Source organism: Diplotaxodon limnothrissa, linkage group LG12 (assembly GCF_057381915.1).
Source record: "Diplotaxodon limnothrissa isolate DT_005_m linkage group LG12, D_limnothrissa_male_GT1.1, whole genome shotgun sequence".
In the NCBI taxonomy this organism is placed as follows: domain Eukaryota; kingdom Metazoa; phylum Chordata; class Actinopteri; order Cichliformes; family Cichlidae; genus Diplotaxodon; species Diplotaxodon limnothrissa.
This window is the reverse complement of record NC_140607.1, coordinates 3,258,606-3,276,762: the sequence shown is the minus strand read 5'-3', so window position 1 is coordinate 3,276,762 and position 18,157 is coordinate 3,258,606. Positions and strand designations below refer to the sequence as shown.

Below are 18,157 nucleotides of genomic sequence, written 5' to 3'. Positions count from 1 at the left end.
GGTGTTTACTGAAGGCTTTTTGCCTGAGAGAAATTTACTTCAACTTGGCTACCCTTGCTCTCAAACCATTCCTTCATTAGCTTTTGCTTTTCTGTAGACAAAGAGAAGGTATCCCAGTGCAAAGAAGATGAGGATGATGGAGAGGAAGAGGATGCCTTTCCAGGGCCCTATGGGCAGGGCCTTCATCACTACAGGATTTTCGGCTGGAACTAGATTGGTCAGGTTTAGCATGTAACCCAAAGCCCAGCCTACAGATGCTCCTCCGGCCTACAGAAACACAAGAAGAGGTGCAGTGATATCACATCATATTGTGGATTCTATCAGTTTCTAAATTCCAGCAAATCATTTCGTTTCACCTCTCACCTTTTTTTCAAAAGAAATAGAAGGAAGGGAAACCTCGTTAAAATGGTAGCCCTGTGTTAAGAGCACCTGGACGAAATTGGAGACGGCGCAGACATTCTTCATGTATTTCTCATCCTGCTTTGTCCTAGTCGTCATCTATAAGTGAAAATACAATGTGTGAGGTTTTGTATTATGTTATTTAAAGCTCATAATCAGAGAGATTTTATCAATCCCAGAGAGAAATTGAGTTGTCAAAGCCGGAAATATACAACAAACATCAAGCACTCATAAAAAACGAGTGTAGAAACAGAGATATTGATAGATATATAATAGATAATATATGTAGATATATGTCGACAGTGACTTTAGAACCTTCAAGTAACATGGTGAAGAATTGGTGGCTTGTTTGCTGGATTTACAAATCAACACGTCTCAAAGTCTTTATGGACAGTACCTCAGAGATGCTCATGCTGCAGACGCGCCGGACAGCCTTTGCGGTTTGATTAGGAGACGTCATATCCATGTTGGTGAGGGTAGAGATGTATTTGTGAGTGAAGTAGAAAGCAGAGAATGCCTGTGGAGAAGAAAGAATAGTGCAATGGATGAAGGTTAAGTATCCCCCTGCTGCTTTGACTGAATTTCTGTTTTTGAAGACAGAATTAAAAATGTGACCTGTAACCACAAAGGAAGCGTCAGTACAATCCATTAGGTCCTGATACAAATGCCTGTAATGCATCCATCTTTAGTGTTTAGGAGTATTTTCAATCATCAATCAATCGATGTATATGTGTGTGTGTGTGTGTGTGTGTGTGTGTGTGTGTGTGTGTGTGTGTGTGTGTGTGTGTGTGTGTGTGTGTGTGTAAAGAAGAAAGGATATCAGAAAGCAAAAATTAGTGCTCATTCAGTGAAGAGCATACTGCACTATTATTGACCTGGAACTGAGGAAATACTGACTAGAACACTGGTTTCTACTGCTTTGTCAAGATTAAAAACCTGGCCATTCCCAAAGTCAAGATTGCTGCGGCCCACTTAAAAAACCCCACAAAAATCTCTTAGGCACACTAAATCTCAAGTCTTCCCCCTAATCCAGGAGAAAGTGATGTATTTTCTTGAATAAAATGCATTAAAAAACATAAGGAATACAGGCTGTTGGCTATTAATTGTTAATGCTATCCAGTCATATGCATAAATCAGTATTAAGGCCAACGTGGGACCGAGCCAACCACCAGGGCACAAACTTCAAAACAAGAGCCACATATTTAGGTCAGAGTAATAAGCCATATTGCAAACTAATCACCTCATATTACCAGTTTAATTAATTTCATATAGATAAATACGTTTATTTAAATATTTAATTGTATATGCTTGTGAGTAATTTCAGATTTATCTTCTGTTATCACCTGCAGTACCTTCATCGTCCACCAGTGGGCCCACATGTCACTGGTAAAAGAGGTGTTGTATCTGAACTTTTTTTATTGTCATTGTACAGTTTCTTGCACATCGAAATTAGGTAGCAAGACCACAAAGTGCAAAAGTCTATTTTTAAAAAAGTAAAGAAAGCAATATACAAATAAGAATATATATCTAACTAGTATATAATATTCTCACTCTATATATATACACGGTGTATGAGTCACAGAAGCATTGTGGGTGTGTGTACAAGGGCAGCAATATAATATATAGATAAGGGTGGAAGGGAGGTCACTGGTCATTTAGGATGGGGATGGTAATTGCACATCTGCCAGGATATTGCACAGAGAACAAAATATTGCACAGAAAAAGGGGAAGACCAAAATATTGCACATGGAATAGAGGCAACATAGTCAATAGCAGAGACAGAGTGACTGATATGTAATAAAGTGAATGCCGGATTCCTGTGATTTTATCCAAATGTTTTCTTGAAACTTTCCAGCTCTTTAAGTCTTGTATGCTTGTCTGTATAACTGTTTATGTGCGAGTAAGTCTCTTAGGCAAAAATTGCAGAAAGTGTGCATAAGGGATTCAAAATATCTACCAGAGAGCTCCCATACACGTGACGATTTCGGTGTAGAACATCTGGAAAACTGTTCAAACACCTGTCCAAACTGTGTCCACATAGGAAGCAATTCACTCGTTCCATATCTTTAAAGTTGGTGGCTGTTCGCTAATGAACATTCCAGGGTCTGGTTGCATAGCTGTTTGATGCAATTACTACCACACTACCACTGACTCTCTCCTTCTTTTCTGTCTGTGTCTGTCTGTGGGCATGTTTTCTGTTGACAGTGTGTTCACCATTGAACAGCGTGTATTATCTCTGTCTCTTAACCTCCGATTCAAAGATAGCAATTTTACTTTAACAATCTGTAAATAAACCTGTTGAATGTTTTAACAGTGCTTTGTGAAGGTGTTTGGATGGAGGGTTCCAGGGGATCATTGAGCTTATCCTAGATGAAAAAAGAAAAGAGGCAGGGTACATGCTGGATAGGTTGCCACTCCGTCAGAGAGCAGGGAGGAAGCTATTCAGTATCACATTCATACTAACAGCAGGTTAAGATATCTCGATTAACCTACCATACATGGGTTTTAACTGATCACTCAGAAAACATGCACACAAAAACCCAGCTGACCTAGAGCTTTTCTATGAATTACGAATGCTAATAATTACAGTAGAATTAGAACGTAAGAACTAAAAAAACTCACTGTAATCACTACAATGAGCAATCCAAGAACAAAGAATTAAAAATGATACCCAAAATTGAGTCTACGTTATGCTTCTATGCTTTTTTGCCTCAATATAGGATATTTTAGACAACATCTAAAAGCCTCTCACCATGAATCTTCCTCTCAAGCTGGGCTGAAAGACTCCATTAAAGGAGCACTTGGAGTATTTGCAATTCTCAAAGGAGAATATCTTCTTTACATTCTTTAAGCAGTTTTGGTAGTCCCCTGTGCCCACAACGTTTACATTCATTTCCAGGTCAATCTTGTCTGGCTTGGAGTCCACAGTACACGGAGAATCAAAGACGTCCTTCCCCAGGATGACAGATTCGTTGAACTGCTTTGGATAGCAGGGGTGGAACACTGTGCTGTTTGGATAGTTATCCTTAAAGTTAGAAGATTAAAATTTTATTAGAAAACATTTTTTTATATTTTTCTTTACAAAGACCATTTCACTGTTGAAGCAATAAAAGCCATCCATAACACAGACACTGCATTGTTCTAAGGTTCCTTGTAGCAACAACTCTGATTTTCCTAAAACTGGTAAAGACTGGTTATTTAATTTGGTTAACGAGCTAGCAGTTCTCCTGTCCAATCTGTATGGCAAGCTTTCATCTCTCTCTTAGCAAGAATGTAACAATATGATCCCAAAATGTGACAAATGTGAACTTAATCCATTTAGTAAGCTTAATGGAGATGTGTTTCAAACATCCTTATAGCTTAGCAGGACTGCAGCAAGACAATAAAATGTTTACACATGCTGTTTTATATGGTCTTGCTATCGGAACTTCTCAGTTGTTGAGAAGATACAGAATCATTATAACAAACAGGGATTTGGTCGCCATTAACAGTTAGAGTCTTTTAACTTGTTGAACAGTACCTTAATGAGATGAGCCAGCAGTTTCCTTAAATACTGGTCTTGGCCGTAACACAGGAAGCTCTGGGTGTATAGTCTGTAGGTTTTTCCAAAAAGCTTCAACTCCATTGTGTTACTTTTATTCTCCACCTTTTCAGAGGTCTCAAAAGTAATCTGAGTAGATGCTCCTCCTAAATCCAAAGCTCCAATTGTGTCTCTGCCTGGATTCATCCAGTGACCTACAAAACCATACTGGGTAATAACAAAGGACACCACAGTGGAATTAGAATCTCTTAGAATCAACCAATAACATTCAATGAAAACGTTTAGGGAAAAATGACCAAAGCACTCGAATGCTCTAAAACTGTAAGAGAAATTTAGATCTAAAATAGCTGTTTGGCTTCACTTGTAAATGGAAAAGAGGCCACACCCCCACCTAAACATGCAACTCATGCATCATAAAATACCTCCATGTAATTTTCAACTGGGACGCTTCCAGCACTTGGCATCTTCATGTACACCAGTCAGTCCATCACATTTCTAACACAGTGCTTAATTAAAAATGTTAACTAGATCCTGAACTCAGTTTTCATTATGTTGTTAATAATACTCACTGTAAGTAAGTTAACAACCACAAACAAGATACTCAGCTAAGTACAAGTAAAATTATTAGTTAATAAGTCAGTTTAACTAATAAATATCTAACTTGGAAAATAGGTGAAGCGATTTACTGAAACATATTCAGGTTAAAACAAGCAATTCTAACAGGCTTGATCATGAATACTCAGGATGACTGTCTTTAATCATCAGCCTGAAATCTCTTAGGAGAGCTTTTTTGTAATTTCTGTAAGTAGTCTTCAGGAATAGGACAATAGACAATAAAACAATAAAAGGACAAAAGGACAATATAAAAACTCTTCTTTAGGTGATCGCTGTTATTAGTCCCTTTCTAGAAATTTCAATTTTGATTGCGTACTCCATCAGACCTGTTGCCCCTATTTTTCATTGCAGATCTTGTGCAATGTGACACACCTCATCTTTTTTCCCCGTTACCCTTCTTTAAGAATGGCTTGTAATGGCTTTGTATTTCTTTTTTGCAACTTTAATTTTTATTAGCTTTAGTTATACAGTAAAGAAAATTACAAACAGTCTGGAGTTTACATTTCTTTTTCCACCTTCTATCACATGCAAATCTCTTTTTATGTCGTGTTTGTGGTGCCACTTAAAAATGTTTTCCACTTCCTCCATTGTCTGTCATACTTACACCCCATCAGTCTAATATTGAAAGTAATTTCTGAGATACCTTCTACAAACCTAATCCAATCTTGTTGAGTGGGAGGGTCTGGGTGTAACCAGTTCTTTGTGATTGCTTTCTTTGTTGCGGCTAGGATTATTTTTACTAGATACATGTCCTCCTTTTATACCAGTTCCTTTATGTTTCCAAGGTACATCACTTGACTGGTGTTTGGGAGTGCATAACCCAGAATATTATCCATGGTCATTTTAAGGTCTTCCCAATACTTTTTGATTTTTATGCACTTCCAAAATATATGTGGGTAATCAGCTTCTGTTTCTCCACACAGTCTCCAACATTTATTTATTCATGCTATCTAATCAGCACCTTGACATGCCACACCTGTGAGGTGGGATGGAGAAGTTCTCACTAACACAGATTTAGACAGATTTGTGAACAATATTTGACAGTCATGGGTCATTTGTGTATGTAGAAAACGTTTCAGATCTTTAAGTTCAGCTCATGGAAAATGGGAGAAAAATCAAAAGTGTTGCGTTTATATTTTTGTTCAGTGTATGTACAGATATGGGCTATGTCCAAAACAAATAATAACAGTAACAATAAAAACATCTATGTGATTATAAATTAATATTTTAATCAGAAGCTACTATTTAAGTTTATGTTTAAAGACACTGACCCTTTCAGTTCTAGTCATATCCTAAAAAAACAAAACCTTTCATGTTTCATGAGGTTGTGAGGCAGTGCACTCTGCTATCCAGCTGCCTTGCATGTTAACAGAAAAAGCAGAAATTCATCAAAGAGACAACACTTACCTTGACAAAGTTTTCCAGTAAGTAGTTAACAGTGACCCAGCCAAATACCCCTTCTGCCTGCCCGCTCAGAATTATTGACTCTTTGAATTTGAAAGGGTAGGACTGGAGTTTGTTTTCCACTTCCTTCATTACACGCTGCGACTTTGAGGCATTGGTGATGCTATCAATACATTGGTTAAATGAAGCTTGGTTAAAAGACTTTCTGAATTCATTTCAATACAGATATTAATCACTGATGGAGTTTGTGGTGAATTATTAACCACTACTACTAACCTCAGCAGCCTCATGCCTGCAGTCGCTCCCAAACAGAGTGGAGTTTGATGGTGTCTGAATTTGGGGATATGCGTCAAAGCTTGTTCCAAGCACTTCTCGAGACTCTTTGCTGCTCCACTAGGGTTGTCGGCATAGCTTGATATCCCACCACCTGGACAAGAAGAAAAAGTAACTCTAATTGTTTAAGAACCTGATCTAAGGCTGCACTTTCTTGTCTTGGAGTCATCCACTGGTGTTTCTAAGGAAACATTGATAACAAGGCCAATAAAAGGGGAACAGCTGGTACTTACTAAGTTAGCAAAGAATGTCTGGCGAGGAAGTGGACCACTTAAGTCTTACACAACACATACAATTTGAATATTCTTAACGGCACTGGATATTTTTCTATAGGGTGAAATTGTGGAAGTGAAAGTGAGAGTGTCCTCACCAGTGGAACCTTCTGGGGTTAAATGGTCAGTTCTGGAGGCTTGCAAACATTTTCCACTTAACACCAGCAACATTTCTATAAATAGTTTTGGTATTTCTTAGCAATAATTTGAGAAATATTTGTGATCCGTTACATATTCCATATGTAAGGGTATGACCCCCTCTATGTTGTGGCGACACTCTGGCTAACCCGGCCATGCCCCACAGCTTAAGTATAAAACAGGTGTGCAGATGTGAAACTGGTGATTGAGTTTTGAGTGCCCTCCCTTTGAGCCTCTGGAGAACACTGAGATCAATTGGCTATCACTTAAAAACCTCCCTCCATAAAATCTGCCAAAAGAGTTAGTGAACTCCAGGCACTATCGGTCCACAGTGAGTGTTGCAGGTGATTCCCGGATGGGAAGGGGGTGGAAGCTCCCCTTCCCTCGGTTGTGTGGGCCCACTTGGCCCATGGGGTGGCCACCTCTTAGGTCATGTGCGGCAGCAGCATGGTCCTCAGCTACCACCTTTATGCAGTTTTATCGCTTGAACGTGGCAGCCAGCCTGTCTTTTGGGTGCTGGGTGCCCATCAGCAGTAGCCTAGGTCCTTGGTTAGCCTAGCAACTTGAGGGCTGACCATGAGTGGCTGCTCAGTTGCGATCCTTGCGTCTTGCAGGACTCGCTCAGGTAAGTCTTGCATCTGGCAGACTGAAGCCTCTGGCCCCTGGCTCGGCCTTTGCGTCTGGCGTGGCCTTGACTGGGGTGGCATGTATATATGTACATTTGAAAATTGTTCTTTTGGTACACTTTCTGGGTTTTCGGCTGCGCTGTCTCCTTGCGGGGTGTCTTTAAGAGTTACCCCATACATATGGAATGTGTAACGGAGTTACGGAGAGATAGTTTCTCACTCAGTGAACCAAGGTTACAATGTAACCGTACGTATGAGAGAGGCCTGATAGCTGAAGGCTCTGCTGACATTATACTTTTAGAAACTAAAAGTTAGATTTCATTCTGAGCAGTGGCGGTCCTAGCCTGTTTGGCGCCCTGGGCGAACACTCCCTCTAGTGCTAGCATGTGCTCTATTTGGAAGCAGCCGGCCCCCTCCCCTTTCAACGGGTTGTGTGTGAGACTTTAAATCATCAAACTGTAAATTATAAATTGTTATTGATCCCTTTACTCCTGGTCCTAAAGTGTATATTTATTTTCTTACTCTTCTTATATTTATTGTTTGTTTACTTGCACTGCTGTAACTGGAGCCTCGTCGTCTCGTCTCTATATGCTGGACTGCATGTTGCGGAGATGACAATAAAGTTTACTTTGACTTCAGCAGTGAGCATGCGCACCGAGGGCTCTCGCGCTCACTTTTCGCGTATAGATTTGAGAAAAACGTCGGTGCAAATTATAAGTCTGTATCATGATGTCTGGTGTTTTGTGTTTTTTGGTTTGTTTTTATTTTGTTTTATTTTGCGAGTTGGTTATTAGACGCTGCTCCAGCCAGCCAGAGAATCCCCCGCCGCCCCGCCCTCTCCTCCCTGTGCAGCAAGCAGCAGGCGCACCTCGCAAACGGAGGGCGCCCTTACTCCCAGCAAATGGGCGATAGAAAACCGATCGGTGCCTGTACCATTCCCAGTATGCGCTGGCATGACGCCGGGGCAGCATGAGTACGAGCAACTATTTTTATTTTTATTTTTTGCCGATGCCCGTGATGCCGCTCCCCACCACGATGCTGCCCCGGGCAACCGCCCGTATCAAAAACCGCTTCTGATTCTGAGTATATGCTGTTGCCCACATTTACCACTCAAACCACGAGATAAAGTAATGATTGAGTTCTCTTTTGATCAACTTTGTCTTGAACAATGCAAATGAACTCACCTTTTACATTACACTCATCGTGCTGGGTAACGATGCCGGTATTGTTTTGCTTGTCAGCCGGCCATTTGTAGATATACATGGAGGTGTGGGATGAGCCTGCATCCAGAACGATTCCATACTAAAAGAGACAGATATACAGTATAGTAGGTGACCACAGGCAGAGGTAAGCCTCCCAACTTCATCAGGTATTTGTAAGCTATCTCTGTGACCCTCTAATGACTTAACAATCATCCATCTGCTCTTCCAATATACACATGAACCACAGATATATCACAATTATACATATATCATAAATATATATATAATGCTCTAAAGTTTTAGACCATGACGTTTGTCAATAACAGCTTCTGATGGGATAGAACATATTGCACAGAAAACTGCATAATGCATACGTCCTAAATCTTAATGTGTGTTAAGCGAGGTTGAGATCTGGTGACTGTGAAGGTAACAGCATAATTCACATTATTTATATCCTCATGAAATCACTCAGTAAGCCCTTGTGTCCTGGGAATAGACGAATCTCATTAGGATAAAATATTTGATCAAACAATAAACATGATCACCCAGAATAAATTTGTATTGAACTACAGACACTCTTCCCTGAAGACAAGTGTCTCCTCTCATATCGCCCAACTTTGGTTTGTTATTGGTCAATAACCGTGGTGCAGTGAGTGGATTACACAGTCAAGAAATGTTTTTTTCAGAAATAATAAATTAAGGGAAAAAAACGGAAATACAAGGAAAAATATAAACAGAAAAGGAAAAAAGGAACAAAACAATTACAGTACAAGCACAAAACAATGTAACATTTTAATGTTACACTCGATTAGTACAATTAAATATATTTTTAATTATTATTTAAAAACGTAGCGTTTTCAATGTCACTGGGATGAGTAACAAAACGTTTCTCCCATTGAAGATGCTTCACCTAGATGAACAGAATCAACCTTTGGCATTTACTTACCTGGATGATTGATCGAGCATCAAGACAGTTTATTTCTATCTTTGTTTTTTTTTTTTTACAAACATTTTGTTGTTGTTGTTTTTTGTTTTGTTTATAGAGTTGGGTCAATTGGAAACACTAAATTGCCCGTCGGATGGATGGATGGATTTTTTGTTGACCTTTTCTTAAATATTTCTTTATCTTTAGTGTGTAATTTTTTATTAGCATTATTTGTAGATATATAACAGCATAAATATGACTTATTACATGTCATTTAAAATTGTGGTCATTTCTAATTGAAACGATACATTGTTGTCTCATGAAGAGCAATTCTCCTTGAGGTGTCTAATTTTTCAGTTGTGCAGTAGCTTAAGAATTAGTGGCCTAATGCGTGTATGGTCTGTATTCTCAACGTCTGCAAGCATAGCCATTTCACACTTTGGAGAGGCAAAGCATGAATTGTGGTAGCTCATGAGGTGGAGCAGGTGCTTGTGTGAATGGGTAAATGAGGCAAGTTGTGTTAAGTGTTTTGAAAGCTCAGAGTAGAAAAGCACTGTAAGACCCAGTCCATTTCTTATTTACACAGTGGACCGGTGTGTCTGTTGCATGCTTTGCATGATATTGAGTTGATACTGCTGCAAATTGCAACTTTTTTGTACACTAACCTACTCATTTTGATAGTTGCAACCACTCCAATGTGCGAAGGTGGTATTATTTTCCACTTACTGAACTTTAAGTGAGGTCTTGACAGGATGTGGTTAAAACCTATAACATAGCAAGTTTGCAACAGTCGCTATTTTTGTGCAGATTTACTGCTTCTTTTTTAACGATACATCTTAGGTTTCTTCTCATGTATGTGTACTCTTTGAAGTGACCAAATCAAAGCAGACTTGTTTCATGAGACTTATTTCTAAATACCTATTCTGTGGTGCCCTTTAAAAGATTTCAAATTGTCTGTGAGATGAACAAAATGAAAAGCCCACAAGCAATTAGCACAGAATAACTATCAAATAAAACAAACTACTTATTTTATGTCACACTCTTTGTCTTGACTCGTTCAGGGTATTCTGTGTCACTTCCTCTTGCAAACCATTGTCAGGAAATGCATTCAGAGCTGGATGTGAAATTACGAGCATTTAGCTCAGATGTAGACAAGCACTGAGCAGTTTTAAATGAGCTCATTTTTCACTGTGCAAAGACTCGCTCCCTGTCAGTATACCAACACACATCCCACAAACATCTAGCAGTTTCAATACCTTTTGGCCTAGTTTGGCCTATCATACAAAGCTGTTGCTCTAAGAACTACAGTTGACAACATATACAAGCTAAAGTAAATTTTTGAAAGGTATCAAAAGCAGAGACAGGCTTTTAGGATCCTATTTTTTTCTACACATAGTGTAAACTCCGTGGTATAATTTACATAAAGTATTAAAATAAAGATCTTCTGTATTTCCTTACTTGGACTGATACATGATGATGGCAGAAAACGTAGTATGGGATGAACTGTGCATGTTTAGATTTCTTGTACTTTCAGTCACACCTTTGCGCAGAGCCTTCTAAAATGAAAATCTGACATTTTTCAAACTAATATTAAAATCTGGCTTAGCTGTGTACCCAAATTTAACTTCTAATGTGCATTTCTGATGCACACATTACCAAAATCCTGACCTAGATTTGAAACGGTGTTCTGCGCCTCTATGAATATATGCGTCTACAATAATATTTACCATGTTTTCTGGAGGCAGCGCCATCTCTTTAGCTGGAAGGACCAGCAACAGAATCCCCACAACTGCCACGACGATTAGCACAACCGCCGGTACGGTTTGGGAGCACCGGAGACCCATGCTGAACGCTGCTGCTTATGTTTGCCGCCAATAGTTCCGCGTAAAGGCGCATTAAATAACCATGGCTTTCGCGTGAGCTCCTGGCGTGTTACGCGCATGTTACGGAGTCCCGCTTCCTCTAACTTGTGCCCACACGGGCACTCAGACGTGGTTGAAACACTGTGTATAGAATATGAGCTTCATTCATGGGAAGCACAAGACAAATGCTTCATAGGGGAGTTTACAGCCTTATCCCGGGCGCTCGAGCACCCCCAAATTTTACATATAGCGCATTTTAGTATTATTTTCTGAATTTGTCTTCAAATTTAATATTTCTGTAACTTTTCTGTTGATAGAATGAAAACAGGTGTTATGTCCAGTGTTGTTGATGTCCTCAGGTTACGGTCTCACACACACAGGCTGGTTTCTCATTAATAATTAGACTTTGTTGCTGCAGCAGAGAACAGATGCAGAGATGTGATGCAGTTTCAAACACACTTTAACTTGAATAAAGCACATGTTCAAACTATTCTGATAATGTTGCTGTGACTTATAGTGTGTGCTTATTTTATTTGTTCTCTATATGTCGTCAGAAACATTAGGCAGCGTAGCTTAAATCACCAGAGATTATTAGCTAACTTTAACCTACTGATCCATACTCTGCTCGGATATCGAGAGTTTCCAGCCATGGAACTGATGTACTTAATTATTTTAGTTTGTTAAGTATATTCAGTGTTTGTTTACAGTACAGCTCCAGATCCGGGTGACAGCAGGTCAACTTATGTCACCTGCCCATGTGCAACTGCAGCCTGTTTTCAGTTTACATCACAGAAATTTGTCTCCTTCAGAAATTCTCTGATGACACAGCCATTATTGGAAGTGTGGATTGGTTGCTTTGTGAGGTGGTTTGAGGTGAACCACCTACAGCTAAATGTGGCCAAAACAAAGGAGCTGGTGGAAATCTGTCAGCACGAGTCTTCAGGCTTAAACTATAATAAATAAATGTGAAAAACACAGAACAGGGAGCAGCTATCCAAGACACTTATGGATGCATGAACTGGGATGTGAAATTCCCGTCCCTTGGAGAAACTTCAGAGAGCCAGCAACTACAAAAGAGTAGCTAGTTTCAAGGATAATTTGACTGAACTATTGCCGGTCACTCGTATACATTTACTGTATAATATAAAATATATAAACTAAATCTCTTTGAAACTTAAAGAATCTAATCTTTTGATTTCTTTTTTTTTCATCAGAGCTGTGTGTTATGACTCTAGTTTGTATCCTAACAAAGGTGTGTAGCTCCCTCTGGTGGATGTTGTGGAGTATTGTGTTGTCTTTGCTCCAAAGGTTTTTATACAGTTCTGGTGTTCCCTGTCACTGTGGGCTTGACAGCACAGCAGTACACAGCAGAGTCATTAAATCCAGAGCTCTCCAGATCTACACCTTTCTTAGTTTGGTCAATGTGAGCCGAGAAACCCGACACAGTTTGATGAACTGATCCTCCCTCCATGATGTAGAGCAGGAACGCAGGTCTGGATCTCTGGTATTGTCGGTACCACTGGATGTTGTTGATAAGACCATCATATATACAGGTCAGGTTGATGGTTCCTCATTCTGCAACAGCTTCATGAAATAGAAAAGCAATAACTAAATGGGGAAAGAATGACATAAACAGAGGAATTGACACAAAAGCATGAGAAAAGTTAAACTGAGGGAAAAACTAAGCTCAAACAGTCTTGATGCATGCTCAGTTATGCAGGTAAGGAAATCCCAAAAGGTTCATTCTGTGGAAAAGCAGCGCAAAAACGTTTCATCAAAGACCCAAGATCATGATGGGCTTAAATGTCAGGTAATGTAAAAGTGTAACTGATTTGATCAGGCCCATTGGAAGATAAATAGGGAGAACTTAACTCTTGACATCCACCAGAGGGAGGCACAGTCTAATACCTGAAAGGCACCTTTGATGAGACTTCTTATAGCATTTAGTGTGATTCGACTTATGTGCAGGAATTTCTTTAGATACAGATTCCAGAATATTACAACTCTTCCGTTAGTTAATCAGTTTCAAGGGCTCATGGTAATATGAGAAAAACCATACATGTATACTTAAGTACGAGTTGTAGTTGCATGATATGCAATAGTGCGTTTATTGATAGTTGGTGACCTTTTCATGAGTCACCTGACAACATTTAGTTTCACTGACAGTAACAACAACAATAAACATTTAAAATACCATCACACAACATACAATACACTTGATAATATGTCAACATTCCCGGGAAAATATCTTGGCAACACCTTGGCATCATTTATAATTGTAAAATGTTTTTCAGAATTAATTTAAGACATCTTTAAGGAGCCTTTCCTCAGCTGCTCAAGAAGTAGATTTAAGTAAATTAAAGCTGGACTGTCACATCTACCAAATGTGTCTGTACTGAACTGTAGATGACACGGCAGTTTGTTTTGTCTCTGTGGTTGGTAGGGGTGTGTGTGGTAGTGGTGGGGATGATTACATGAACAGAACTTCAAGGGGTGACACAAATGGCCATGAGGTGAAGAGGTCAGCAACATAATTCTGAAATGCACAGATAAATCAGAAGTGTCCAGGCACGGCGTCCAACCAGCCACCTGATGTTTCCTTTCCAAACACCCACTCCTCCCCCAACAGAGCTGCTACACTGTAAAAAACGTACTGCTTCAAGGCTGCACACATGACTGCCACATGCAAGAGCAGCGGAAGAAGAAATTCTTCTAGTATTCAGGAATAACCCCCCCCCCCCCACACACACACACACACACACACACACAAAAACAAGCCTTAATTTTGCTGCAAGCTTCTTCCTCTGTTATCTTTTGTTGTTATTGGTGGTTTAATTGTATATTTCCTGACCTGTGCTAATCATATGGTTTTTGTTTCAGTAGTGCTCACCTGCAGCTCTTACTTGTAACTACAGCTGCAGCTGTTGCGCTACTGCTGCAGGTGAGAGGTGGTGATTGCAAACATCCATCAAACTTCTCAAGAATGAAGTCGCCGGTTCTTACGAGGGACATTTTAGCTGTCTCAGAGAAAATTTAATTACAGCTTTTGTGTCATTTAAACTGTGTTAAACCATTTAGTGACATAAATGAAAAGACTATTTTTGTTCACTATAGTAACTAAAAGTATATTTAAGCATACATAAACAAATATGTACCCTATGTCCTCTGTAATGGGCGAGTCAACCAGATCAAATCTTTGCACAGACATCACGACACATACAGCAATTATTAACATCTATATGTAATTTAAAAACATTTATTACAAAGAGCAATTCTTCTGTTTTTCTTATCACCCCACTAGAACTGTGATGTTACATTATGTTCAGTTTGCATCATCTGTGTGTAAATTAAAAGTCATCAAAGTTTGTATACGTTCTGTTGCTTTGGTCCTGAGGCAAACAGGACACATGAAATAGGCTGACAAGTTCCACATGAGCAGTTTGGTTCATCCACACTGTGAACAGTAACTTAAATAAATGACTAAATAAACAGAAGTGAAGCTAGACAAACAGATGATGACCTTTGACTTCTTTGTTTCTCTGATACAGAGACTACTCTTATTGTCTACAGTGCCAATAAGAAGTATTTTTCCCCTTCCCGATTTATGTTTTTTTGCATATTTGTCATACTTACTTATACCTCCGTCCTCCGATGTGGAAAAGTAATTGCCTCCTTTGTGGGTTTTCTTTTTTTTTTGGTCCGCAGCGGTTTTCACCTTGGAACCCTCCCATGGATGCTACTTTTGCCCACTCTTTTTCTTACTGTTGAACACTGACCTTAACTGAGGTAAGTGTGGCCTGCAGTTCTTTAAATTTTGTTCTTTTGTGGCCTCCTGGAGGAGTTATTGACACACATTTGAAGTAGGTTTTCTCCATTTGTGGATAATGTCTTTCATCATGGTTCACTGGAGTCTTAGAAACAGCATCATGCCAGATGTCACTGACTTAGTTTCTCATCTAGTCGTGAATTTCTTCAGATCGTAGCATGAAGTGTTGCTTATTCATCATTTAGCGTACTTCACTCAGACAAGTTTTCTTTAAATGCTTTCTTGATTCAACAGGTCTGGTAAAATCTGCATTTTGTATTTACTCCTGTTATTGTGAAATATGTTTTCACAGCACTGTAACTATGACAACACTGACAGTATCTATCAATGAAGAGTTGCTTTTAATAGCTTTAATTAACTTCCTTTCATTATCTACATTAGCAGCTTTCCCAAATCCCTCCTGTAACCTAACAGAACACTTCAGAATATATTTAACTAGTGTTTAATTCCTGTGAATTGATCATTTAATGCAAGCCACTGACAGTTCCTGACAACTGATCATTTACCGTCCAAGCTTAAATTGAATACATTTCAGAAGCTCGGCTCGATGGAAGTGACTCTAAAGATGAAAATGGACTGCATCTATGGTATTACTATGTTAGATAGGCGAACACGCTTTCTGTGCATCTTGTCAAAAGTAATTCAGCTGAGCTCTAAAGACTACATAGCTTCAGACTCAACATCTTTTGCAGTGTATCAAAGGTCCTGAGAACTATCGTAGGCTGTCCTGCATACTGCAGGGCCAGGGCACACAAAGGGCATTCACACCTTGTTAAGTTTTACAACTTGTGCATTTGTTGGTCCCAGGATCTATTGCCCCTATGACTTGGTGTCTGCCTGAAGTGACCTTCTATGTCAACCTAGGTGATGGAGAAATTTAGGGTCTTCTCTAATCAGTGTGAACACACCTTTGGGTTTATATGGCTTGTTGGAAAACACTCTACAAACTAGGCTTAGTGAGAATGTCCTTCGAGACAAGCCAGTCTATCATGAGTTCAAAACATTCTTGTACATCGAAATGCATAACCTCGATTGGCAAAATGTCAGAAGTAAAAATGAAAATAAAAATAGGACACAATTATCTTCATTTAACTGATAAAAATTTTTTTTTAAATCAGCTCATATCAAATAATATGATAAATGGTTGTGATTTCCAGGACCTCAAGGCACACAGTATGGACAAAAAAACATTCACCAAGATAAAGCCAAGTTACCTGCAGCACATATTCCATTGCTGCTGTATTGCTGCTTATCACCTTTTGAAAACAGTGAAGATCCGTGTTGTTCTCAGATGAGATGAGAAGACATGTCTCAGACCCTTTTCGATATAAATGTAAACATAGTGCTTGCTTTCTGTTTCTTTAAATCCGTTACTTTCTTACATTTGTTTGTTTTTACAGTGTCACAACATTTTGTGAAAAAGCAATGAATACAATCTTAACATTGCACATTAAATGACCAAACCCCACAGAAATCCTGGTCTACCCGTTAAAGTGTGTGCTGTGATAGAAGCAAAATGATGCTCTCTTAGATATTCCTACTGCGATCTGTTCTCAACTACAGTAACTGCTGCTAAAATTACAGAACAATCCTCTAATCCCAGTTCAACTAACTGGTTATTATTATTAAACATTGGGCACAAATTGTATGAACCCTGAATTTGTGTTTGTGTGTGTAGGAATTCTTTGTCACATTTAGATATTCGTGGTTTTTACAGGCGTGTTCCTCGTGTGTTTTCTTCTTGTGCAGCGCTCCAAGGACTTTGTTGTCGTTGTAGCTTGCATGGATTGCTTCACTCTTGCTTTGAGAATTTTTTCGCTTCTTACCTGTGCATGACAGACTGCTGTAAACTGCATGAAGGAATGCCTATTGAGGTGATTAAAGAGCAGAAAGCAGGTGATATTTAAGAGTGGGGGTTTGGGAGGGGATGTGGTATGTGAGGATGGACTTCTTGAAACAGAGGGAAAAGAGGGGTGGAGGGGTGAAATCTCAGCCATGTTAGGAGGTGAAAGTATGAGGCTCAAACCACTGTAATTCTATAGCTTAGTTCCATCCTTTCACATGCACGGCCTACTGTTATTTGTGTTAGTCATCACTCACAAATACTACAGTCAGGAAGAGTATCCTGGACAATCTGGCCTCTGTGAAAAAGCAAGTGCGTTGAGAAGAGCTGCAGTGAAGGATTCAGAGGCGAGTCTGTTGAGGATCAGGATCTCTACCTTGTTCACCTGAAGAAGAAAAAAGTCAAAGATGAAAAAACCTACTATAATACTGATTTTTTTCATGTTCTCAGACTTTTGAGGGTGGGTAGGGATAAGAGGTAGACTGGAGGCACCTGAAACAGTGTTGTACCCACCTTTTCAATATGAATGACTTCTCTTGTCAGGACTGAATGTGGGATTAAATCTTTTGAGCATACCCACTTTGCAGAAGCTGGATGTGAAATAAAGGCAGCTATTGTGTGACACTGGCTCTCCCCCAGGGCTCTCACAGCTCCCCATCCTTCCCAGCCTCACCTCACATACTGAACCGGCAATTAGACGGTCAAATCAAAACCCTGGCACTCAGGGCTAATTGTTTCTAACATGCCTTTGTAAAGTGTCATGTTGTTTCCCATTCAAGACAGCTTCCCTGCCTCCTTGTGTGTCAGATAGGGGAGGGCAATGCTCCAGCCAGGAGATAAGCCGCAGGCTTTTTTTAATGCCCCAAAATAGACTTAATTTTTACCCTCCTTTCACGGTTCAGGTGCACTTGAGCATTGAGATGGTCAGAATTTGCAGTGGGTGGGTTAGTCTGATGGATACAGTACCCTGCAGGACATCAATTATTGGTAGCTTCTGGAATGTCTTTAAAAGAGAGCATGTGTGAGGGTCCAGCATTTTTCTTCTATTCTGCAATTTTTTTGAGAGTGAGGGCTAAAACGACTATCAGGACATGAAATGCATTACTTTTGAAAGTGTAGCTGTTAGATCTAATCGTAGAGCAGCTTCATTCACTTTGGCTTTGTTCTTACA

General features: G+C 39.5%; 1 protein-coding gene across 1 annotated transcript; it reads right to left on the bottom strand.

The window, feature by feature from the left end:
* Nucleotides 1–60: 60 nt before the first annotated feature.
* Nucleotides 61–11,299, bottom strand: LOC146620675 (ectonucleoside triphosphate diphosphohydrolase 2-like). The gene is made up of 9 exons (XM_085367782.1): nucleotides 11,183–11,299; nucleotides 8,513–8,630; nucleotides 6,236–6,386; nucleotides 5,963–6,122; nucleotides 3,920–4,147; nucleotides 3,152–3,424; nucleotides 797–916; nucleotides 364–498; nucleotides 61–267 (listed from the first exon to the last, which is right to left on the bottom strand). Exons 1-9 carry the CDS (start codon nucleotides 11,297–11,299, stop codon nucleotides 61–63), a joined length of 1,509 nt encoding a protein of 502 aa, XP_085223908.1.
* Nucleotides 11,300–18,157: the final 6,858 nt, after the last annotated feature.

What these genes read in the sequence shown, in the direction of transcription:
- LOC146620675 (XM_085367782.1), bottom strand. Translation starts at nt 11,299, where the DNA reads ATGGGTCTCCGGTGCTCCCAAACCGTACCGGCGGTTGTGCTAATCGTC. An exon ending in CGATGAGTGTAATGTAAAAG is followed by an intron (nt 6,387 to 8,512) that starts GTGAGTTCATTT and finishes CTTCTTGTCCAG; the next exon opens with GTGGTGGGATATCAAGCTAT. An exon ending in GCTTGAGAGGAAGATTCATG is followed by an intron (nt 917 to 3,151) that starts GTGAGAGGCTTT and finishes TCTTCTCCACAG; the next exon opens with GCATTCTCTGCTTTCTACTT.